At 45.1% G+C, this 26,882-nt stretch overlaps 1 protein-coding gene across 1 annotated transcript in view; it reads left to right on the forward strand.

The window, feature by feature from the left end:
- Positions 1 to 26,882, forward strand: part of LOC147708404 (E3 ubiquitin-protein ligase PHF7-like) — a 2,104,679-nt gene that overhangs the window by 1,005,266 nt on the left and 1,072,531 nt on the right. The window contains exon 6 of the mRNA XM_086925340.1: positions 18,336 to 18,460. Within this exon, the coding sequence (XP_086781466.1) occupies positions 18,336 to 18,460 (125 nt within the window). The remainder of the gene's footprint in view (positions 1 to 18,335; positions 18,461 to 26,882) is intronic.

Raw genomic sequence — 26,882 nt, forward strand, 5'->3', positions numbered from 1 at the left:
TCCTTGCTTCCGACCGCAAATCACCACAGCGAGCAAGGGAACCCACTCCTCCAGTGAGCGGTTCGGGCTGTAGCCGTGTCTAATCGTCCTATGGAAATGAACATGAGAAAAACACGTTTTGGGACCCCCCTTTTTTCTCGGCCCCCCGCTTGACGAATCTTCCCGAGACTTTCAGGGAAGGAGCAGAGCGGAGCGGAGCGGAGCTGGCCATCTTCTTTTAGAAATTCGTGAAGATTCAACAACCGGCGCCAAAGTTATTCCCAATAGAATGTTGCGGATTTCCTATGGAAACTAGGTCCTAACTATAACTACCTATTGGCGACCGCCAGTAGGTTATATATATATATATATATAAATATATATATATATATATACACACACACACACATTTGAATGTTGTTAATTTGGCATCTGGGAAAGCCTTTATGTTAGAGAGCATTGCATAAATAAAACCCCAAGCCTTATTCTAAAAAGAGAGTCTTTGCATTTTGTAAAGTGAAGCCCCTTTCTAGGTGGTGTTGTGTTTTATTTCTCCTACATAGTCGTTTTTAGGCCATTGTGTGGGGTGGTATTTTGATAGTGAGGTAAGACAGTATTTAAGCTGTCACACACACATTTGGCCAGGAGTCATTTTGGGAGAGAACAAGGTCTTATATAAATCTTATTAGCTGGGGATGTTGCATACATTCAAAAGTATTAACAATGTGAAATGTGAAGTAGACCAAAAGAATCATCTAGAAAATAATAGAAAGACAGAACAGTAAAAGAAAAGAAAGGACTAGCCGAGACTGTCTTGGTTTGAGTTCCTTTATTTTATTTCATTTTGAGGGACCAGCTCTAGGGTAGAGAGGAAGTCATAGTGAATGCTCCATTGAAAACATAAAGAAAAAAATGGGGACTAACAGACTTTATGTTTTTTAATGTTGTGTTGAAAATTAAAAAACATATTAAAAGACATAGAAAACTGTATAAGAAAATACTTTACTGCTGTTAATTTCGACCCACAAACATATCCTACCTCCGCAATGGGGATCTAGACCAGGCTAAATATGTGCTACTAAAAATAGGGTAGAAGTACTCCAAGAGTCTGTACAAGGCAGTGAGATTCCTGGACAGTAAACCGATAACACAACAGGTCAAATTATTAGTACTCTGCCTCCAGAGGCAGAGCGGACAGGTGATACAAGACAACCGGTATAAAGTTGAAGTGTTTAAGAAAAATTAGAACACTGGAATGTTGATGGCTCCATTGAAGACAATGGAGTGCTCCGGGCTTTTAACGACTGGTAGAAGCCTGGAGCATCAACATTCCAATGTTTTCCTTTCACAGCTGTTACTGTGAGGGAAGGCATGACAGAGCCTGTTGGGATTTCAGCCCCCTCAGGGCTCAGTGCGGCATTTGTTTTACTAATTAGAACATTTTTCCCTCTAGACGCAGAATGGTCTAATAGCCTCATAGCCCTCTGTAGCGGGCTATATCGGCCGTTAAAGGCCTGCTCCCTTTGTTAAAGGCCCAATCCGAGGGGCTCCATTGAGGTTAATGAAGTGGCTCCGGGCTAATAAAGGCTGGCATAAGCCTTCTGCCCCAACATTCTAAAGTTTCTTTTTTGTTTCTCCCTTTTTTTTAATTGCTTTTGAAAAAACATATATGACAAAGCAATAGACAGAGACATCAGAGGGAATCTAATACAGAAATGTGTGGCTCAACACAGCCATTTTGATGCATTACCATCTCTAGATTGATAGTGCACAAGTAACTCAATTCAGCCTCAATAGCCAGTTTGACTAGCTGTCCAAGGACCTCAGATTTTAGCATGATTAATCTTGCAGCCCCTCCATATATACACCATTTTCTCAGTGGCTGCACAGTAAGTAATGTATGCCCTTGTACCAGTTCACACGGACAGCCAGCAACAGGGTATATCTCTTTGAGAAATCAGGAAAGCAAGGACAACCAGGGATCTCTGGTGTCTTGAATAAATAAATAAATTGTTTCCAGCAGTGCTACCTTGGGGTCCAACTTTATGGGGTGCCTAGGAAGTCTGCTAGAACGTTGTGTATCATTTGCCTATATTTACCTATGAGTTGGCAGTCCCAAATCATGTGGTAGAAGGTACCTTCGGTCGTTCCACAGCACTTACATTCTGAGTTACAGGTTCTACCCATCCTCCACAGCCTAATGGGGCTGTATTACACCATGTGAGAGTAATTAAACTGTAACAGTCTGACTTTAGAGGGGATAGTCGGCGCACATGCTCCAATTGTTTGCCTCTCACCAATCATCATCAACAACCTCCTCTAGGTCTTTGTGCCGGGCTTCTCTTAGATGGATAAGTGGGTCCAGGATGTTCAATATTAGGGATCTATAGCGCCTAGAGATTCCTTTACGGCCCAGTGGTTCCATATTTAGCTTTACTTCAAGGGTGTTGTAGTCTGGGACTGCTTCGTAGTCCTTATCCTGGGGCTTCTTGCCCATTACGGAATTGACCATCACAGGACTGATTTTCAAACCAGTCTGCCCTGTCGGAAGCGCCGCACCTCCCGGGGCTCCACCCTGAAGATTACGGCTTGTGTAGTGCACTAGTGCTCTAATCACGGCAATAGCGACAACATGAAGTCGCCGAAGTTCAGCTAGGGTACAATTGCAGTGCAGAGGGTGAGGAGTAAATCCAGCCAAAACAGGCCAATTTGGGCCTGGAATGGACAAAGGACCTAACCTCGGAGCGGTTAAAGAATGGGGTAGGGCGCCACCAAACCAAACTCCATGCTGCCAAACATCAATAGGTAGTTCCTGCGCTCTGTACGGAGTATACACATTAGGTACAGCAGTGGCAGTGTATGTGTGGAACACACCAGAATTAGCGTCCACCGCCAGAAACGTCACCCATGTATAAAACAATTCGTATGGATAAGCATGTTCCGCACTAACCACCATTATCACAGCCAAACCTTTCAAAGGAACATTACACGCCCGCAAATGATCACGCACTGCAATGCGACTATGCTGGGGAATGTCCACGGCTTGTGCCATGACTGCACAGGAACGTGAAAAAACAAAGAATACTTTGTAGCACAACTGGGTAGTAATTCAAGGAAACCGTTTCAGATAGATTCAAGCCTGAAAAGACCTATTTCAAAAATAGATAGGTTTTTACGACACCACCGTTTTCCGGAAACGGGAATGAAGGGGTTAAGGTTTGAATGATATACTACTCGAGTGTCATGATATAAGACCACCAACGTATGGGCGCCATGTAGCAGGGATTCCGTTCTCTTACAGAACTGTGCATAGAGACCCGGAACCTCAGTGAATTAGGGTGACCCAAAACTCACCTCAGTATCCAAAATCCCCTTACCGAGCTAGCTACAGTGTCTCATTGGTCATAACAAACTCCAAATTACTTAGACAAACCAGAACATGAACTTAGGTTACCTCAGGTATCGTGGAACACATGAACACTCTTTCGTTCTATAATCATTTCAAACCAGAACGTGGAGTAAAAGAGGACACGTGCACATTTGAAATATTTATTATTCAATGCAAGGTTCTCAAACGCAGTATCTTATATAATACAAGAAGACATATTATAAGAATCAGAGTTATCAGCATAGTTACTAGTCCACAGTAAGCAAACGGTGATAGCATATTATAGTGCTATAATCAATAGAAATTAATATCACCTATTTCTCGCACTCCCTATTTAGCATACTATATTATATCTAAGAAGGTCTGTTTGGGTTTTAGCAGGGCGGGCCCATACCTCTGAATCTCAGGAGGAGAAGATCACATCATCTGCCCCCAGCTCTCTGCATGCGAAGCAACATCAAGTGTGTTTTTGCATTCTCAATAACTCTATCTTAAACCCGCTTAGAGTCCAATGTTGGCAGCAACTGTATTTGTGTTATGTTTAGTGGTGCGAGGATCAGACCTCCCAGCAACCTTGTGTTAAGCTATTCTTAGAGGGTTCAGCACTCACTGTTCAGACAGTGTACCAAGCACGACTGATATCAGAGTAATAACATATTATTCTCAAATAAATCACATCTTTCGTCTAGGTTGAAAGCTACAATAACAATTATGTGTCGTGTGCAAACTAAAGCCAAAGGAAAATATGTCGTTTAAACACTTAATAAACTCATGCTAACTTAACACAGTATATAGAAAAGCAGCATCTATATGACACAGGCATAGTTGGCAAAAGTATGGCAGAGTTGAAATTATCTATAGAACTGGGAATGGTGTAGCTGAAAGTCCTCCACTAACTGTCAGAAGGATTTAACCGCTTCCGTGCGGCGCAGATTCTTCCCCGGTGCTGGACATTCCAGAACAGGGTGCGGTCGTGACGGAACCATTCCGTCATCAGCACAGCTCAACCGTGACTGATGACGGAATGGTTCCGTCACCAGCATCGAAGGGGTTAATATAATCTGTGGCCCAGACATCCCCCAAGTATGCAATACCTATAAGATGCGAAGTCCAGAACCCAGCCACTGAACAACCTTCTTTAGCTTACTACCAAAGCATAAGGCGGTTTGGTTGATGAGATTATTCAGCCAGTTAATATGCTACAGTGTGTCTGGCCAACACAATATTTGTGCTCTAGTGACCTGGTGAAGCACATGGGGGGCAGCAACCCTGTGTGATAATTGCAGATTTTCTGGTTTTACAAGGCTTTCCAATTCCAGCCAAGTAGCCAAATCATCTTGATCCCCAAATAACCAATCACAAATAGGAATTCATTGGGTTGCACAGTAGTATGATCAAAAGTCCAGGACCTTTAGTCCACCCTGCTACATGTGTTGAGTACACTTTTGTAAGAAAGGCAGGGGAACTTCTTGGCCCATAAGTATCTTGTAAGTATGACCTGCACTTCAGCACAGAAGGTAGGTCGAAGGACAAGAGAAAAGTTTTTAGGGTATACAAGAATCTACGAAGTACGATCATCTTGTGAAGTACTGCTCCGGCCATTAAGGAAAGCAGGAATAAGGCCCAAGTGTCCAGACTTTTCTGCATACAGTGCATCAAAGAGGTAATATTTAAACCCCAGAACTCACCTTGGTCATAGGTTACATGAAACCCCAGATACTGAAAATGTGTCATGGCCACATATAAACAGGAGCTGGAGACTGGTTTCAGGAGCGAACCACTGAAAGGCATGTATGTAGATATGGGTCAATTAACCTCTAGCTCCGAGGCATCTCCACAAACCTGGAACATCCCCATTAATCTTCAGAAGGAGATCTGCAGACACTGAAGAAAGATAAGCAAATCATCCTCATATAATGCTATTCTATCTTCCTCACAATTAGATATGCAAAACAATGCCAGTTGTTCATCTCGTTGGATCCATTCTGTTAAGACTTCTATAGTTAATGCAAAAAGGAGCGGAGATAATGGACACCCTTCCTGGGTACTGCGTTCTGTGGAGAATAGGGTGGATAGTATACCGTTCACTCTGACTTGTGCCTCTGGAGCATTGTATAAAGCCTTTACTAAGGTGATAAAGTGTGGAACTATGTTCATTTTCTCTAGAGCAGTGGTTCCCAAACTTTTGACTCCTGAGGACCCCCATTGAGTCATCACTGGAAACCGGGGACCCCCAAGCAATTTGTATTCACACAAAAAAAATACTCAAAGTACTAAGGATTTTGGGGCCAGATGTACGACCATTTCATTTAGCGCCTCGTAATTGGCGACACATTGCGAGTGGCAAATTGCAAGTCGCTAAATGAAATGTACAACAGTGTGTTTAACACTGTTTGGGATTCCCAATGGGGTCGCAAATTGCGTTGTTCATTAATATTAATGAGCCTCTCGCAATTTGCAAGCCCATTGGGAATGCCAGCCCTCCCAGGGATGGTGGCCTTCTGGGCTCTGCAGGCCACCATGTCTCGGACTGATTTTAAATAAAGCAGTTAAAAAAAAAATGCAGCCTATTTACCATGCATTTAAAAAAAAAAAAAAAAAATGAAATGTTTTTGTTTCATTTTCTATGGGCAGGCAGAGGTCCCTGGGACCACTTCCTGCCCTTAAAAAATAATTTTGCATGCATTTGCAAAGGGGAAGGGGTCCCCCGGAGACCCCTTCCCATTTGCGAATGCATTACCATCTACTTGAAGTATTTGGTAATTGCGACTGTTTTGCGACTGCTAAACATTTGTACATGGTTTTGAGACTCGCTATTTGGAAGGGAATGCCCCTTCCAAATAGCAAGTTGCAAAACCTATTTAGCGAATCGCAAACAAATTGCGACTCGCGAAATAGGCTATGTACATGGCCCAATTGGTTTTTGCATGCGCAAACTGGTTCGTGAACCCGTTCCCGCATATAAACACAGATCGTACATCTGGCCCTTAGTATTTTATATTGAAGTAATAGCCCCTCTGTCACATGTATTTCATTTGTTTTATAGCATCTCTCATACCATTGTAGGATGTCAGAGCACTTTACATCACACACATAAAGAGACATTGAATCATACATGTAAATCAGTGTGTATATAAAATGTTTAAAGAGTGCTTGGTCTAAAAAAGCACAAACTCAGGATTCAGAACATAACACAGTGGCTAGCACTGACTTAACCATTAAAACTGTATTTCCACCCAAATAAATCTTTTTAGCAGCATCAGGATAATGAATACCTGGGAAAAAATGTAAGTTACTAACTGGTACCATGCAGTTTGCAAGCAGCTCTTTGACAGTTTATAGGTCCCTCTGCTAGATTACGATTGTCACTTATGAAGTGCACAGTAACAAAATAATCTATGTGACAAAAGCAGTAACCACGAACCTATGAACATAAAATACTGCTTTTTAAGATGCATGTTACACATTCTTTGCAGTAGACACATTAACCCTCTGTGCTACATTAGTTAAATCAAAGCTGCCACTGAACAAAACTCTCCTCACGCTCCAACAGGAACATTAATCACTGGCATTCTCTTGACACTTTTATTGTTGCTGGAAAGCTGCTAATTATACAAGAAACGTTTCTGTGCTTTCAAAACTGTTGCCTACGGACCCCCTGGGAATATGTCACGGACCCCTGGGGGTCCGCGGACCCCAGTTTGGGAAACACTGCTCTAGAGTCTTGAAAAGAAAGAGCTAATGCTAAATGCTTTTTCTTAATTGATTGACACCAACGCTGCACACCCCCTAAATTAGAAGCCCTAGCAAGTGCGACATAGACACATCTCAGAGAGTGTGTGGTGCTCCTTCTGGGCATAAAACTGTTTAGGTCATTGTGTATAAGAGACTATATTTCCTTATTCAGTCGAGGGACGCATATTTGGCAAGCAACTTCACCTTTATATTGAATAACGAAATGGGTATTGCGGTTTACTCAGTTAAAGGATAGTGGTGATTATAGCCTTCCTGAGGTCCAGTGGGAGAGGGACCGTCAGCTCTATCTCATTGAATACACTTAGAAAATGTGATGATAAGAGGAAAGAGACCATCTAATAGAGTTCCACACGAAGGCCGTTTGGGCTGAGCACTTTGCTGGACAGTATCTCAGCTATAGCCACCTATACCTCCACCAGTGTAAGTTGGTTGGTCAAGCTCTGTTCAGTCATTGTCTGAGAGAGCCTTTATGATAAGTTCTTTCACCATGGGTGTGTAAGTTCCATTTTCGAAGGGGATCTCGCCTGATACAATGCACCATACTAGCCAGAAAACACCTCTTTTATCCCGATCCAACCAGTGATCATCGGACCTGTAATAAAATTGATTTCTGGGACAATTCTAGTCTCCTCTCCTCTTCCTTCTGGGTAATCAATGGAGTAACTTGCTCATCTTGTTACAAACTCTTTACACCTTATATTGATACATCATCCTGGCTAATTTTGCTGCATCTAATAATTTGTTTTTTAGGTTCTGGTATAACTGCTTCGAGGCGACTATCTTCACTGTCGGATCAGTTTGTCAAGAGTCCTTGCTCATTAGACAATATTTCTCTTTGTAGATCTACAGTCTCCAACTCAATGACTCTTTCCCTGTCTCTATATATGAGAAAGCCTGGCCCAGAGCGCACCTTTAAAGGCTTCACACAGAATACCTAGCGAGCTAACTAAGGGAGCATTTGAGTCAAAGTAATCCAAGTCAGGTCCAAGTCAAAGTAGCTTTATTCGATAACAGGTATCTTAAAAGCATTATTAATCTTACATTCATCAATATATATAAAAAAGACGGTACCAGTTATCAGAAATCATCAATTTAAAAATATAAACAATTCTTCAATTCAATAGGTTCATTAAAATCTCATTACCCATACACAATAAAGACAGGCTGTGACAAATAACACTTGTGTCACTCCTAGAATTAAAAACAATTAAAATCGATTCCATCCCTTCCCACATGATGCAAGCAATTTCTATTTTTTCCATTTTGCCTTGTAAGCGAGAGTCGGGATATAAAAATAGCAATCCAGTATGAGCAGCAAAGAACATAAGCTAAAAAATAAGATAAAAACATGGTAATTACATTATAGTTAATTGGGAAATCCCTCGCAAGATTTTAGATCTTATTATCCAAACACAGCCGATGTACTTGGCCACTACACAGGCAAAAAGAGTCAGTGCGTCTGACTTTAAAATGCGTAGAGCAGTGTCATGTTCATATGTGCCCAGTTGTCTACAGATGGGCTTTAGCCATCTCATTCTAGGGTTTTTATAGGCTGGGCAAGCGAACATTAGGTGGGCCATAATCTCAGTCGGCGCTTTGCAACAAGGACACCCCGCTGATGGTTGCTGTGGGGCACTCCATTTTGCAGTAAACTTGCAGACTGGGAGTGAGCCCACCCTGTATGTACATTGCTCTGTCTCGTGGTGTCTGGATAAATTCTAGGTATGGCTCTAAAAGGATATGGTGCTTATGGGAATACAATTCTTCCGTGAGCCTTCCTACTCTTGATTTGCTGTGCTCCTGAGCATCAACCCAGGTCCAGTAGTGTCTTTTGAGCTCAGCTTTACTGGGTGGGGTTTGCGTATCCCACGATTCCTTAAGGCCTAATGCAAAGAGCATTTTTTTAAAATAAGTCACCCATCTAATCATTTGACTACCATCAAGGGCCATAACCTCTGTAAGTGCAGCAGCATAGTTGGTAAGCTCAGGAGTCCGACACAAACGGCCCCAAAATAACAGAGGCCGTAGCCTAGCTACATCTTTAAAACAGCGCCTACCCATGTCGCTTATCAGTGGCTTAAGTGGCACATTACGGGGAAGCATCACTAGTTCTCTTAAAAACTTGTGTTCTGATCTAGTGATACTGTCCACATTCTCAAACCCCCATAACTCAGCACCATAAAGTGCTGAGCTAACCACTTTTGCTGCATAGATTGTAAGCGCCGGGGCCACAGGTCTACTCTGCGAGGAGCGGTGTTCTCTGGCTAATGCGCCTGCAATACGTTTATGAATTAGGAGCATTTTGTCTATGTGGTGACTCCACTGCATTTTTTCAGCTAGCCTTATTCCCAGGTAGTCGAAAGTTGCAACTTTTTCCAAGCGATTCCATCTAGGGTGAGGTTGCCTCTATATGATCTGTGAGGGTTAAACACCATAAATTTAGTCTTCGAGGTGTTGATAATCCGCCTCCCAGTCTCACAAAATAGATGGAATCGGTCTAGAAGTTTTTGTAGCCCCGCCGGTGTCTTAGATATAAGAATCGTGTCGTCTGCAAAGAGAAGGGTGGGGACCCTCTCTCCCGCCAGGGCTAGGGCGTCTGATGGAAATTCATTAAGAAAGCTAACCACCCCTTTCATATCAAGAGTGGTGTGGCTCACTGGTTAGAGGCGGCAGACCCGGAAGCAGAGAACGGCCCGGGACCAGGGTTCAATTCCCGACGCGGCAGGGTCGTGGACCAGGGTCAACGGACTTGATAATTCTCGCCTCAGTGCCTACTCTAACCAGGGATCACACTCGGCAACTCTGGGCATTAAGCTTACCTCATCTCTACAACGGCCCCCCACAGACGCCGGGGATGCCTGGTTTCACCTTGGAGATACCCAGAAGGGACCATCTCACAGGGAAAGCCAGGACGGGTTCCCCAGCGGTCTTCAGCGCCAGGACACCCCGAGATGGGGTAACAGTGCGCTTTACAAGTATCATCATAAAGAGAACAGGGTGGGCGCCAAAACACGGCCCTGGCGTACTCCTCTATTAACTGGGATCCTATCTGTTTTCTGACCCTGGGACCCCCACCTTACTTGGGCATCATGCAGACGAATTAACAGATTTAACAACAGAGGTGGAATTCCCATTTCTCTCAGCAGGTGCCACAACTGTTCACGAGGGACCAGATCAAAGGCAGTCCTTAGATCTATAAATGCCAACTAGAGACTGCCTTTGCCAATTAGGACCACCTACCAGTAAATCAAAAGTAGCCTAAATGCTTGATCTACTGTCCCTGTGCAGGCCCTGATCCTGCTTGATATTGGGAAAGAATATTTTCTTCATCCACCCTGTGGTAAATTCTCTGCAATACCACCCTGCCAACTACTTTCTGCATGGCATCATTCAGGCTTATTGGGCGGTAGTTGGCAGGGTCTTCCCTAGCACCTTTTTTAAAAATGGGTACCACCTCGGCTCCCTTCCATGACTCTGGTACTGCACTACCCTTTACGATGGAGTTAACTAGACGCATAATGTAAGTTGCCCAATTGCGGGAGTCTGCAAGGAAAAGATCTCCTGGAAGGCCATCGGGTCCCAGGGCTTTTGCTGGAACTACTTTCCTTATGGCTGCCTCCACTTCTTCTCTTATGGCTGCCTCCACTTCTTCTAATGTAAAGAGATCGATGGTGCTCAGAATGGAATTAGCGCTTAATTGATCATAGAATCCTACTTCGAGGGTTAGATTAGTTCGTGAATATAGGCTCCCAAAATGATCATACCAATCCTGGTTGGTGATGTGGTTAGGAATTAGGTCTGGGTCTTTGTTGCCAGATCTCCTGACCAAATTCCAGAAGAGGTTTGTGTCTTTAGATATACTTGCATTTTTTTAAACTTCAGCCAGTGGGACTCTTCCCACTCAAGCTTAGCATGATGGACAGCAACTTTATAGTTCTTTCTTGAATCTCTTATTAATGGACAGTTTTTGCTTTTTAATGCTAAAACCAAAGCCCTCTTTTTCTGCCTGCAATCCCTGCTGAACCAGGTGCGGCAATTTTTAACACCACTACTTGGTTTTCTAGCACTGTCCACTATGAAGAACGCCCCAATGTGAGGTGTCATTCGCTCATACAGTTCTGGTATCTTTACTTGGTCGTCTAATTGATCGCAAGCCTCTCTTAGTGCAACTGTATTTTCGCTCAAGGCGTGTCTGATGCCAGCTATTTGAGATTCTTGAGCAGCGACTCTAGGCCATTTAAGGAACCGTCTGCAGTTTGAAGGGATCAATTCTTTTGTTGACATACAGGCCCCCGAGACCTGGATTGAGAAAGAACAAAGAGCCCTGGGGGTTTTCATACTCAAACTTAGTGTGTTATGGTTGCTATCAGAAGAAGGAATCACTTTCATGTCTATTATCGTATTCCAGAGTCTCACATCTGCTAATATATAATCGATTTGTGAGGGGCAATTAACTCTGTTATATGTATTAGCTCCTGTGAGATCAGAAGGAGTTCTGCCATTCACAGCCCTTAAACCAGTTTCTAGGACAAGTGCACTGATCTGTATTACTACTTGAGACCATTTCCTAATGGGAGGGATATCAAACAAAGGAACACCGCACCTGGTATCATCTTTCTCTGTCCCTAACAAGTCGTCAGAACCCAGTGGCTCGAAAGTGCAGTTAAAGTCTCCTGCAACCATTATATAAGAATTTATTGGGCAGTTGGATAATTCCTGTTCTAAAGATAAAACAACGTTTGAGCGTTTGCCCCCTGGTGTTCCCCTTATATAAACATTAAACAATTCTAGGGTCTTTCCACATCTGCTTCCCTTAATCGAGAGCCACATAATATCTAAGCTATCACAGTGATGTTCGATGATATGACAACCTATGTCTATCTTAACCCAAACAACAAGACTTCCAGATGGCTGCCCCCTCCCCATAGAGGTGGCAGGTTTAAAGAAACAAATGTAGCCAGATTTATATAATGGAGCAACACTCCAAGTTTTTGTTGGAATATGCAAATGTGATGGTTCTCAATCAAGTCATTCCAATCAGGCAACGACATTTTGCTATGGAGGACTGCAATATTCCATGAAATAATTTTTAGCTGGGATGTTAGAATTCCATAGTTCGAAGGAGTTTGTTGTGACAAGTAAAGTGGGATGGGAAGTGAAGCAGGGGTTTCAGTGGCCACTGTGATACCCTGGTCGCTCAGAATGTATTCTAGATCAGTGCTTTGGCTATTGAGATTTAGCAGGGGGGATCACTGACATAATATAGAACGACAAAATATAGACTTACCAAAATATAGTCACCAAAATATAGAATGCCAAAATATCGAATTCCTATCTACAAACAGGTAAGTACAAAAATATCGAATCCAAAATATAGACTGTAAAAAATATAGTGAGTCAAAATATCGAATTTTTTTAAATGTCTTAAAAGTAATTTAAAATTAATGAAATAATAAATATAATTAAATAAAACATACTTAAAAATACTCAAATAACCTTAAAATTAAGATATAATTAATTTAAGTTATTAATAAAAAATGTACAATATTTTACCGTAGGATAGCAGGAGGGTAACATTTAATATTACCACTCCAGTGAGTGCAACAGTAGGGAAAGCGTTGGCTAGCATAGGGGTAAAAAATACTATTCCCACTCCAGAGTGCAACAGTAGGGAAAGCGTTGGATAGCGTAGGGGTAAAAATTACTATTCCCACTCCAGAGAGTGCAACAGTAGGGAAAGCGTTGGATAGCGTAGGGGTAAAAAATACTATTCCCACTCCAGTGAGTGCAACAGTAGGGAAAGCGTTGGATAGCGTAAGGGTAAAAATTACTATTCCCACTCCAGAGAGTGCAACAGTAGGGAAAGCGTTGGATAGTGGGAGGGTAAAAAATACTATTCCCACTCCAGTGAGTGCAACAGTAGGGAAAGCGTTGGATAGCGTAGGGGTAAAAAATACTATTCCCACTCCAGAGAGTGCAACAGTAGGGAAAGCGTTGGATAGCATAGGGGTAAGAATTACTATTCCCACTCCAGAGAGTGCAGCAGTAGGGAAAGCGTTGGATAGCATAAGGGCAAAAATTACTATTCCCACTCCAGAGAGTGCAACAGTAGGGAAAGCGTTGGATAGCGGGAGGGTAAAAATTACTATTCCAACTCCAGAGAGTGCAACAGTAGGGAAAGCGTTGGATAGCGTAGGGGTAAGAATTACTATTCCCACTCCAGAGAGTGCAACAGTAGGGAAAGCGTTGGATATTGGAAGGGTAAAAATTACTATTTCCACTCCAGAGAGTACAACAGTAGGGAAAGCATTGGATAGCGTAGGGGTAAAAATTACTATTCCCACTCCAGAGAGTGCAACAGTAGGGAAAGTGTTGAATAGCGTAGGGGTAAAAAATACTATTCCCACTCCAGAGAGTGCAACAGTAGGGAAAGCGTTGGATAGCGGGAGTGTGAAAATTACTATTCCCACTCCAGATAGTGCAACAGTAGGGAAAGCTTTGGATAGCGTAGGGTTAAAAATTACTATTCCCACTCCGGAGAGTGCAACAGTAGGGAAAGCGTTGGATAGCGTAGGGGTAAAAAAATACTATTCCCACTCCAGAGAGTGCAACAGTAGGGAAAGCGTTGGATAGCGGGAGGGTGAAAATTACTATTCCCACTCCACTGAGTTTAACAGTAGGGGAAGTAATGATTTGTTATATTATTAAAAATAAATTAAATATCAATACCAATAAAACATTAATTGAAATTAATAACCAATGTAATATTATGTAATAATTCATGAGAAATACAACTACATATTAGTTATTAAAAATTAATAACCTATTCATAATTATTTAACAACTAATTAATTTTCAATAACAAAAACTTATTAATAATAAAAATTAATACCAATTAAAAATTAACAGTAAATTAATTATCAAAACACAAAAAGTATTTTTAATATGTAATTAATTACAATTACATTACTTCCCACCCTGTTCCCCTATAAACCCACATCCCACTACAGAAAATACATTAATACAATTATCATAATTATCAAATATTTAATGAATACAAAATAATTACCAATTAATAAAAATTAATTACCAATTAATAGAAATTAATTACCAATTAAAAATTAATTAACAATAAATTTAAAATCAATACCGATAAATGAAAAAAAATATTTACTTAATTACAATTAAATTACTTCCCACCCTATTCCCCTATAAACCCACAACCCGCTACAGAAAATAAATTTAGAAAATCAACATAATTAACAATTAATCAATTAATACAAATTAATTGGCAATTAATAAAAATTAATTACCAATTAAAAAATAACAATAAATTCAAAATGAATACCAATAAATAAATAAAAATATTTAATTAATTACAATTAAATTACTTCCCACCCTATTCCCCTATAAACCCACAACCCGCTACAGAATTAAATTACGCAAAAATTAAATAACATAAAATTCATTACTTAAAATACATTAAACATACATTACAAAAATTAATATACACTTTTCACACATATACTAACATACAAAACACTATAAAAAATTTGATATTATTAAAAAATCGATATATTTAATGCCTATATTGTATACTTCAATATTTTGACTTCTATATTTTGAAAATCGATATTACTTACCTTAAATTCGATATTTTTAACCACTATATTGTGTCCATTCGATATTTTTTCCATTCTATATTTTTACTTCGATATTATGTCCATTCTATATTTTGGAATCAATATTATGACTGTTTACCTTAGCAGGGGTGGAAATTCATCAGAGGTGGTAACTGATCGGATATTACTGAGACCACATTGGATATTTGTGGGTTGGGAAACATGTGGTTCCTTCTGGGGCCGGCCGACCTGATATAGTTGGGGAACATCCATGACAACGCTGTCAAAACACTGTGCTGCCATTACCACGCGTCTTTTACAACGCAAGTTGTTACCACGACTTGCGCTGGAGGGCGCTCTAGACTAAGGAATAGTAGATTTACTATTCTCAACACCTTCCCTACTGTACGTAGGCTGGTGTTGAATAGTAAATTAAACTATTCCTAAGTCTAGCACCCTACAGCGCAAGTCGTGGTAACGACTTGCTTTGTAAAACCTGCGTTGTGATGTACCGCGATCTAAAAGATCGTGTTGTAACATCATACAACCGATATAGTCAGTCCACGGCCTCAAGCGGGGACCCTCTTAATGGGGTTAGTAACTTTGCACTGTTGCAAACCCTAGCAACATTATTAATAGGGAAACGCCTAACCTGTATAGATGAAGATTCAGGAGAGCAGGTCCTATATTCTAGAGCCAAAAGGTTTTCCGCCAAGTCAGGGTTAATCAGAGTGAGTTCTATGCTGTCCGTGAGTTGACTGGTGGTTGTACATCTCCGTGCTCTGACTATATCTTACCTGATCAACGAGCGGCAACCCCTAACGTGGCGTAGCCAATGTATAGACTTATTTATCAGGGAGTCCTCGTTCTCATAACTACCTCTTGAACTGATCTTGGGTACATTGCCCATAACAACTTTCTGTGCTTGCGCTGGGGTACAGGGAAGTTGTTTACTCTGTTGTAAGGGTGCATTTTTGCTCGAAAGTGAAACAGGAAAGAGATAATTTGTCCTTCTATGATTCGCAGTAACTTTAGAATACAGACTCGTCCAGATGGAACTCTGGAAGCTGATAACTGGGCGCTATTTATCTTATTTCCTGGTGTTGCTACATGATGTGAGCTTGGTGGTACAGAAGGGGCTGATGTGTGTGATATATTGTTAGGAACTAGCAATTTAACAGTGGCCACAAGCTCCTCAATCATTGCCTTCAAAGACCCAACCTCCTCCCTAAGTGAATTTACGGTCTAGATAATGGCCTGCGTTGAAGAGGGGCTGGCGGCATCAAACTCAGTTAAGTTCTTCTCTGTGGCTATGATGGAACATGAAGATTGGACATCCTCACACAAATCAGACTCCCCAGCCAAAACTGCAAATCGATTTGTACAAATAATTGAAGGCTCAATATGGGATATAGAATTCCGGACTAGAGAAATGGGCAGATAGGGTGAAGAATCAATCGTTAGCGGCGGTCAGAGCCCGATTGTACGGTCTCCAAATTAGCCGCTATAGCCTTGCGATGAGTTTTCTGAAACATTGGCGGGACAGTGGTTGGACGCAAGAGAGTTGTTTTTCTTGGAGGTAAGGAGTTAGCAGGTTCAGGGTCAAGGGGAACTGGGAAGTCAGCTCCCAATAAACCTTCGCATTCTGTGATTAGGTTGTCAATTCTATTCATAACACAATTGTTAGTCTTGTTTGCTATCTTTGTTATTTTCCTCACTTTTTTCCCTTTACCTGCTCCACCACTTGCCCCCCTGTGCCCTCCATAGTTTTCCTTTTGCCCAATATAGCCTACTGGATGTTTTGAAAATACAACAAAATCACAAGTTGGTGTACTTATAGGAAGTAGGAGATGGAAGACTTTAAAACCTTTATACACTTGCGATATCTTTATATGGCTTCAATAGTCCTGGAGGGAGAAGACTAACGGTAGGGCAAAGGTGGTTTGTATCCCTTAAGCAGCACATTACCTTGTGAGTCTTCAGAGTATTGTCCCAGAGACAAAACGAAAGAGGTGAGGCCCTGCCCTGCCTCTTCCTGGCTTGGACGGGCGCAGACGCGCTGCTGGAGCCCTGCAACCTGTTTTTAAGCGCCTTTCTGTCCTCGTTGCAATCCGGCAAGGCAGGCTGGGTAAGGAAGTCCCCCTGGACCTCCGGACCTTCAGCAGCGGAAGTGGAGCAAAATCGGGACCCCACAAGTTTTAATTGCAGAGCCCCCTTCTGATAAGCCCTTCCCTCCCAAATGCGTCCGAGCAGCGCTTACTGTTTGTTGCAGCTCTTGCTCCGTTTCTTCCAGTAACTCTGCTTGCCCTCCGCTTCCCCGTACAATTCTACTGAATTGTGGGAGCTTGAGTTTGAGTTTGTCACTTGTGCTGCCGTTGCCCCTGCCGCTATGCAGGGGGAATCTTGCTTGCTGCTGCTCTCCGGCCGCGAAATGCCTCAAGGGTGACCACAGCGCTACCTGTGCCTCCTGTTTCTCACTGAGCTGCTCGTCCATGGCCGCTGCCGCCTCAGGAGCAGATGACCGCCCCACCTCAACTGCAAAGCCACAGAAACGCACCGGGAGACAAGCCGTCCCGAGACAAGGAACAGCTTGAAATCCTCCTTGACTCCGGCGTTTCACTGCAACTGTAATCAGTTATTAAGTTCCTCGTTTTTTTTTTTTTTTTATCTTGACCATGTATGCATCATGTAGTCATCTACCGTACAAAGGTCTTCAAATGTCTTCCCTAAGTAGAGGCCCGGAGGACCATGGCACCATGCAGCAGCCTGCCCTCTGTCACAGATCGTGTCCACTTTTAAGCTCTATCAGTGGATCTTTTGCTGGGTAATAGCAAGGGGTATGTCTGCATCATCGGGCACATAGATGTGGTTGCCTTGCTAGCTGCATTCACCTCCAATCATTGAGCCTCAAGACCAGTATTATCCAGCGTGGAAGAAGGACCGAGGCCTAAAAAATCGAGTCTTGCATTGTCCCTAAATTGGAGGGATTGTCTAGTATGTCACTGTTTCCCCATTAAATGCAGCCTCCTTGGATGATGCGAGTGAGCCTCCACCACAGAGTTCTAGGCAAGGGTAGCCAGTACAGGGAGGAGTCGCCACTCAGGTCGCTCCCCAAATCCTTGTGTTGGGCCTCAGTAGGCCTGAGTTACAACTCACCTCTCTCGGCCCCACCACAAGGCCAACAGTCTACCACCTTCAGGAAAAGAAAGAAAAAAATGAGGGGTACTGAACTAGAATATGCACAAAGAAGTGGAACTTAGCATGAACAGATAGGAACTTCTTGGCTGGATGTCAGAGGTGATTACTTAGGGATTCAATTAGCTCTTACGATGAAAGTAATGCTGCTTTCTTTTTAGGTTGAAGAATTGTTTTATTTGGAATGAAATAAGAGAAGGGCTAGAGGCCATTTATTTGTATATTATTTCCTCTGAAATGTTCTCTAAATATTAAGACATTAATAGCAACCACTGTGAGTTTGAATATGTTTATTAATTTGATTCTTTTCATTGTTTTTGTGAATCAATTAAGTGCCAGAAACAGGGTGTCTCTCAAAATGTTTAAGTCATATTATTTTATATTCTTTTCAACAGAAATGCTGTATTTGCAAGAAATTGGGAGCTTCCATCAACTGTGACGTAAAGAAATGCAATAAATCATTCCACTATCCCTGTGGGGAAGAAAAGCAGTGCCTTTCCCAGTTTTTCGAGCGCTTTAGGTAACAAAAGCTATTTTGCTTGGAGATTTTATTTTCTTGCATAGATAAATCATGATGAAGGTTCTCTATTTAAGTAATTAGATTTTGCAACTCGGGAATTATGATTCAGACATATTTCGTACTGTTCCTGATCATTGTTTTGCACAAGTCTATGATAAATAATGTTTATTCCAGTGACACCTGAATTTCTTTCAGATTTCTGGTCTCAATTTCTGTGCTAATGTTTTATGGTGCTACAAAGTCACTGCTTGATGAGGTTGTGAAAGCCACTAATTTCATTCGCTTTTTACTAGGGGACCTCAAACTTCACTTCTAGGAAAACAAGCATTTACAATGCAATGGTTTCGCCTTTGGAAAAGTTAGAGTTATTGGCATTGCTCATGACATTTCTTTTTTTTTTACTTATAAATAAATGGCATTGTTATTTATATTGCCAACAGCTCTCACAGCCCACACAGCTCTCTCAGCCCACACAGCCCACAGCCGACACAGCCCACACAGCTCTCAGCCCAACACAGCCCATACAGCTCTCAGCCCAACACAGCCCACACAGCTCTCAGCCCAACACAGCTCTCAGCTCTCTCAGCCCACACAGCTCTCTCAGCCCTCACAGCCCACACAGCCCTCTCAGCCCAACACAGCTCTCAGCGCTCACAGCGCTCACAGCCCTCACAGCCCTCACAGCCCACACAGCCCTCACAGCCCACACAGCCCACACAGCTCTCACAGCCCACACAGCTCTCACAGCCCACACAGCTCTCACAGCCCACACAGCTCTCACAGCCCACACAGCTCTCACAGCCCACACAGCTCTCACAGCCCACACAGCTCTCACAGCCCACACAGCTCTCACAGCCCACACAGCTCTCACAGCCCACACAGCTCTCACAGCCCACACAGCTCTCACAGCCCACACAGCTCTCACAGTCCACACAGCTCTCACAGCCCACACAGCTCACAGCCCACACAGCTCTCACAGCCCACACAGCTCTCACAGCCCACACAGCTCTCACAGCCCACACAGCTCTCACAGCCCACACAGCTCTCACAGCCATCCGCCCACACAGCTGTCACAGCACAGCAGTTGCTCTCAGTGCAAGTGTGCACTGAAGCAGGTACTGTAGTAGAATTGGCCTATACCATGTACTGCACTGTGACATTTACACAGCACTTCATCCCCGGGCTGTGGAGCGCTCTGGTTTGCACGGAGATCCTAGGTGCAAAGGTTTAAGATGGCGCGGGTTCGAGCGTGACCAGTGCCTGTGATGCTGGGTGACGCGTGTGAGGTCTGGAGATGGGGACTCTGCGCAAGCGCAGATCGGCCCTTTTACGTGGCTGGTTATAATATACTACTTTGCACAAGCGCAGACATGCCCTGCCTCTTACATGGCTGCGCAGCAAAGTTTTAATGTGCTCCATTTTTTTTTTGCTGTTTGCAAAGTCCTCTTATTCCTGCTGGCACGGAGTGGTGCATCTTCGGCGTTTCACCCTGTGCGAGATTTGTTGAAGGAAGGAACAGATAGGAGAGGGGCTGCTCCATGACACTGTGGTTTCCTTGACAGTGGTTGCTCACTTTTTTTTGCTGGGGGAACGAACAGACAGGCTGACATTGCAGCACGCACACAGAAAGACGGACCTTAGACACTGCAGGCACACAGACAGACAGAGACTGCAGGCACACAGATAGACGGACACTGGAGGCACACAGACAGACAGACGGACCTCGGACACTGCAGACACACAGACAGGCTGACATTGCACGCACACAGACAGACGGACACTGCAGGCACACACACAGACAGACGGACCACGGACACTGCAGGCAGGCAGACAGCCGATCACCGCAGGCACACAGATAGACGGACATTGCAATCAGACAGATGGACACTGCAGGCGCACAGACAGCGGGACACTACAGGCACACAGACAGACGGACACTACAGGCACACAGACAGACGGACACTACAGGCACACAGACAGACGGACACTACAGGCACACAGACAGACGGACACTACAGGCACACAGACAGACGGACACTACAGGCACACAGACAGACGGACACTTCAGGCACACAGACAGATGGACACTACAGGCACACAGACAGATGGACACTACAGGCACACAGACAGATGGACACTACAGGCACACAGACAGGCACCGTATCCTGGCCGGTTGACATTGTAAACCTAGACACAAGGGTTGTTTCTTATTCCTGCTGGCACGGAGTGGCGCATCTTCGGCGTTTCACCCGGTGCGAGATTTGTTGAAGGAAGGAACAGATAGGAGAGGGGCTGCTCCATGACACTGTGGTTGCCTTGACAGTAGGTGCTCACTTTTTTTTTGCTGGGGGAACGAACAGACAGGCTGACATTGCAGCACACACATAGAAAGACGGACGTTAGACACTGCAGGCACACAGACAGACAGAGACTGCAGGCACACAGACAGACGGACCTCGGACACTGCACGCACACAGACAGACGGACACTGCAGGCACACACACAGACAGACAGACGGACACTGCAGGCACTATCAATTTAATATTTTCACCAGAGGTAAAATATAAATACACTAGAGCCAGGATACAGGACATGAATGGCAATCACGATCCAGGGTCTTATGAAAAACGAAACCCCCAAAGTCTACATCCTTGAAGGTTTTTGTCACGAGCCCTTGTGGGCAAGTTAGAGCTCACTTATTTAACTGGAATGAAGGATTGCTGTTAGGAAACTGCCACAATGAAAACAGGACTGCCAAGCTTTTACAGACTGACAGTGTAGGGAGATCTGTAGTTGTAGCAGACGAACTCCAGAAATAGAATGGATAATTCACGTTTGCCAATCTAGACACCAAAGACAATAGTCCTTGAGTACTACTGGCTTTGCCAATGCTTGTTCTCCTTATGAATTAAATGTAAGTGCTCTCTCCGACTCATTTGATATTACACAGCAGAACACGGTACCAGGTGGAGCGCTATGGAAACCGGGCTTCTGCGAGGATTGTCTTTTGCTCCACGTGCCAAAAGGAGATGCCAAGCCAGTCAGAAATATTTGGTTCTCAGTGCGGTCTTCAAATTCAGAGCAAGTAAAGATATTTCCTATTCTTTGATAAAAAATGTTTTTAAAAAACAGAAAAGGCTTGGTCTGGCTCAGGCGAAGCAGACAGCGTTTTATGAATAAATGTAGGAGTGCTGAACTTTCATGTTCGGGCAATAGCTATACCACAGTAAGCTCTGTCTTCCAATAAATAAATATATATCTTCCCCTTTCTGCCCAGGCAGCAGGAATGGCTTCAGCATGGGCCCTGCTAGCATGGCACTCAGTTTCCCTCAGAGTGCTGGTCTTAGTATCGGGTTATATATATCCCCTGATTAATCCTCTCAAATAGTTTGACTACACGATGATAAAAAAAGAAATGGTAGTCTCGGCTGACCACTGTAGTCTGCAACGGCAAACAAATGGACTCTGATGATGACGAATGAATAATCAGCCTGCCAGAGACAGAAAGTAAGGCCATGATTGGCGCGGACGAGCATTGGTGAGGTAAAGACTACCGCCCTTACGTCACCCACTGAGACACGCATTTTATGCCTTTAGTCTATGAACAAGCGTACAGCGATGGCTGCAACTTGTTTATCCACGACTGTTAAAGCACCTCCGATAGCGCCTTGAAGAGATCCGTCGAATTATTGTAAGGATTGCTAGCCGTATCTGTCCGTATCCGTATCTGTTGAAGTAGCGCAGGTGTTAATGCAGTATAAATATGTATAATTATACTTTTATACTATTTATGCAGACGCTCTCTGCTGACGTTGTGGGTAAAAGTGCATGTGGCATTACGACGAGAGCTGCGCACTTCAGAACCTAGGAATGCGGCTCCAGTCTCGGCGTCGGCTCAACAACCTGTGATTCCGGACAAATCACTTCATCTCCCATGTAATGGACCCCGATGCCCTTGGGCCGAATTAGCGCTATATAAAACTACCAAAAATATGAATAAAAAACATGGTCGGTGCTGTTTTGGTGAGGTGACAATATGTTCTGTACTGTAAAACAAGGATGTGAAATTCAGGTTAAAGGGAGGCGCCATGGAAAAACGGTGTGATGTAATGAGTTGCACTGCGGCCGTCTTGTGGAGCTTAAGACATGAGACACAGGGTTGGGTGGGGTAAGAGGGCAAAGTCTTTTGATAACACATATATTCCCGGATTTGTCACCCACATCCTCTACTGACGTGCACTAAATGCTTATAGCCCCGGCCCTGATAATTAAGTGCCGGTGCTAAGCACCGGCACAAATTAAGCACTGCTCCCGTCCCCCCCAGCGTGGCTCGACACACCACGAAGATGAGTGCGCCCCGCGGGACTTACTGCAAATGCCAGCGTGAGGAAGAGGAGTATCGCTGCTGCCACCGCTGTCCTGGCCATGGTGAGGAGTACCGGCATACCGACAGCTCCTTCGTGCACAGTACCACGCACAGGCAACAGCAGCTTTGTGCACAAGGGGAGGTCACTCTCTGCTCACTCTCTTGTGATTCCATCATGCACAGCACAGGCAGCTGGGTGCACAAGGGAAGGCCACTCTCTGCTCACTCTCTTGGGAGCCCCTTATGCACATCACCGCGCACAGGCAGCAGCTTTGTGCACAAGGGGACGTTACTCTCTGCTCACTTTCTTGTGATTCCATCATGCACAGCACAGGCAGCTGGGTGCACAAGGGAAGTTCTCTCTCTGCTCACTCTCTCGGGAGCCCCTTATGCACATCACCGCGCACAGGCAGCAGCAGCAGCTTTGTGCACAAAGGGGGGGTCATACTATCTGCTCACTCTTTTGTGATTCCATCATTCTCAGCAAAGGCAGCTGGGTGCACAAGGGAAGGCAACTCTCTGCTCACTCTATTGGGAGCCCCTCGTGCACATCACCACACACAGGCAGCACCAGCTTTGTGCACAAGGGGGGGTCATACTATCTGCTCACTCTCTTGTGAGCCCTTCGTGCACAGCATCAAGACAGGCAACAGCAGCTTTGTGCACAAGGGTGAGTCATACTATCTGCTCACTCTCTTGTGAGCCCTTCGTGCACAGCACCACGCACAGGCAATAGCAGCTTGGTTTACAAGGGAGGTCACTCTCTGATCACTCTCTTGTGAGTCATTCATATACAACACCACGCACAGGCCGCAGCAGCTTTGTGCACAAGGGAAGGTCAGTCTCTGCTCACTCTCTAGTGATTACATCATGCACAGCACAGGCAGCTCGGTGCACAAGGGGTGGCCACTCTCTGCTCACTCTCTTGTGAGCCCTTCGTGCACAGGCAGCTCGGTGCACAAGGGACGGGCATGCTCTCTGCTCACTCTCTTGTGAGCCTTTGTGCACAGCACCACGCACAGGCAGCAGCAGCTTTGTGTACAAGGGGAGATCAGACTCTCTGTTCACTCTCTTGTGAGCCCTTGTGCACAGCACCACGCACAGGCAGCAGCAGCTTTGTGCACAAGGGGAGGTCACTGTCTACTCATTCTTATGTGAGCCCTTCGTGCACATCACCATGCACAGGCAGCAGCTCGGTGCACAAGGGACGGGCATGCTCTCTGCTCACTCTCTTGTGAGCCTTTGTGCACAGCACCACGCACAGGCAACAGCAGCTTTGTGTACAAGGGGAGATCAGACTCTCTGTTCACTCTTGTGAGTCCTTCGTGCACAGCACCACGCACAGGCAGAAGCAGCTTTGTGCACAAGGGGAGGTCACTCTCTGCTCACTCTCTTGAGATTCCTTCGTGCACAGGCAGCTCGGTGCACGAGGAGCGGTTCATACCTTTAGAGTTCCTTCTTGTCTGGATTTTGATATATTTGGGGTGAGGTGGACTTGTGATATGCGTGGGGTGTGCAGGGTGGGCTTGACCCGTTCCCCCTTCCCCTGCTGTGTAGAAGCGGGGTTCTCCCGGGTCAGTGGGGCCGCTGCCTCCCCCTGCTGTTATTTGTCTGCCCCTCTTCTCCTCTCTACCTGCAGGGCAGGGTGGGAGGGGTGGGGCGGTTTGATATTAGTTTGCACTCGCCCCCTTCACTGGACTCCAAGCTACACGGAAGATCATCGGCCGACGCAGACGGCTGGTGCCCCCTCACCTCTTTCCCGGCCTAAAACATCGTCGTTGAGTTGGACAGGGTGGCAGTGAGCGCCTCGGTGGGTGTGGTCTCCATCGCAGCGCTTACCTGTTCCCCCACCCCAACCCACCGCTCCCCCCTAAACCCCCAGGAACTGCGGCGGGTGGTCCACGTTATGGACCGGTGCATAAGGAGGCAGTTGGTGACGGAGACCCCGAACCTCCATCCACTCTGTGTGCAGGTTATAGACCGGCGCAGAGCAGCAGGGGAGGGGGTGGGTCTGTAGAGGTCCGGGCAGCTCTTGCCCCCTCCCAGCCCCCACCTCCGCCCCGGATACCCCCGCCCCGGGTGAGAAGAGCAGCGATCAGGTGACTGGGCCAGGCTGGAACCTGACACCCCCTCCCCGGAGCGGCAGCGGGCGCAGGGCTCGGCGAGGCCTCATATGAGTATGGAGCTCAGAGAGGCGGCAGCGCACGGGGCAACGCACAGCAGCGCCGGGTCCGAGCCCCCTCTGAGCGAGGCCGCTGGGGCCGGGGCGACGAGCAGCACCGGCAGCACCGCACATACAGGGTCCCTCCTGAACGTACCCAAGGAGCGAGGAGCTAGGAACAGCAGCCCCACGGAGCACGAGCCTCCTCTGAGCGAGGCCGCTGGGGGGGGGGGGCGGGCGGGAGAGGACGAGGGGGGGCGGGAAAGGTCACGGACGTCGGGAGGGGGGCGGGAGAGGCGGGAGACTCCTCCGCTCTGGGGGGGGCGGTGGAGGCGGGCGGGAGAGGACGAGGGGGGCGGGAAATGTCACGGACGTCGGGAGGGGGGCGGGAGAGGACGAGGGAGGCGGGAGAGGGGCAACTAGGAACAAATAAGGAGACCCGAGCAGCAAGGGAGGTGCCGGCAATGCCGGAACAGACACGGGGGCGTTCCCGGCGTCCCGTGACGTCGGCAAAAGCCAAAGAATGTCGGGAACGCCCCCGTGTCTGGTCCGGCATTGACGGACAGGCCCCTCGTCCAATGGCAAGGCTCCGTTTACGGAGCCAGCCAATCAAGGACGAGGGCCGAACCAAGCCACCCTACGGTTCTCAACAGGATTTCGCCTGCGCCGAAAAGATGCGCAGAGCGCATCTTCGGCGAGGCGAAACCTAAAAAGGGCTGTAAAAGGTTAAAGGAACACCAGTCCCCCACTCTTCATTTTCTATCTCAGGGCTATTGGCTAATACTAAGGACATGATTTGGGGACTGGTTTAGAGTTTAGTTGTAATGGAAAAAAATCATATTCATGGAGGAAATGTGAAGGCTGGGGAGGAATCCGTTGTTGCAATTTCCTCTGTCATAGATGAGTAGAAAAATCAATATTTAATACTTCCTCCACAAGTTGGATGATTCTTGCCTTACCACTAACATCTAAATTATTAACAACACAAAACAGGTGCTAAAATTGATTTGCTAGAGTGTAAGTTTTTCACCGATATTATACCATTATACCTGTGAACCATTTTAGACAGTCAACACAGATGAAAACATCTTCTATGCTTCTAGCTGAGTGATACACTTGTATCCAGGAAATAATTGAGGAGAAGGAGGCAGAGAAAGGTGAGGGGAAGCAGGAACATTAAATGAGAATCATCAAAGAACTCTTGTCCTCATCCATCCACCATCCCTTTTTCTCTGTTGCTGACCACTCACCACTGTAATATTTACCTCACCATCTCAGCATAGTTCTCTTGTTTCCCCCCTCTCTTCTTCTACCATCCAGATCTTCCAAAATTCTCTATTGTAAACCCTCAGCTTGTGTAGTGGTCTGTTGCTTTATGGTTAGGTTTACACTTTATACATGTACATCCCACATATATACATATATCCTTCTAACAGGGTTTTTGTTATCACAATGTCTCCTCAATGATAAACGGGCTTCTATCCCTGCCTCTAGTACCCTTACTGTGTGCAAGACTGACTTTTGTTCAAGCCTGGCACAATACTACTCTAGTGGGTGCACAGAGGCCTAGACCTGTCTCTGGTAACATGAGGCTCAGAACCTCAAAGGACGCAGTCATAGTGGCTGTTGGACAACTCTAGACGTCCTGGGTAAGTCATATAACGTGGTGGTGCTACTTACCAGTAGTTTTTATGAATGTGTGACCGGACCTTATTCTTTCTCTCAAGACAGTGCAGTCTACAGACCTTTTCTCTGGTAAAGTTGAGCTGTTATGTGAGCCACAGACCCTTTTTTTATATTTAAAGACCTTTATTGCACAAGATTTCAGTTACACAGCTTTTATAGCCTACAGCCCACGAGGGCCGGCAGCATAGGGTGGCAATCAGATGAAATGT

This window comes from Lissotriton vulgaris, chromosome 6, assembly GCF_964263255.1.
Source record: "Lissotriton vulgaris chromosome 6, aLisVul1.2, whole genome shotgun sequence".
Classification (NCBI taxonomy): domain Eukaryota; kingdom Metazoa; phylum Chordata; class Amphibia; order Caudata; family Salamandridae; genus Lissotriton; species Lissotriton vulgaris.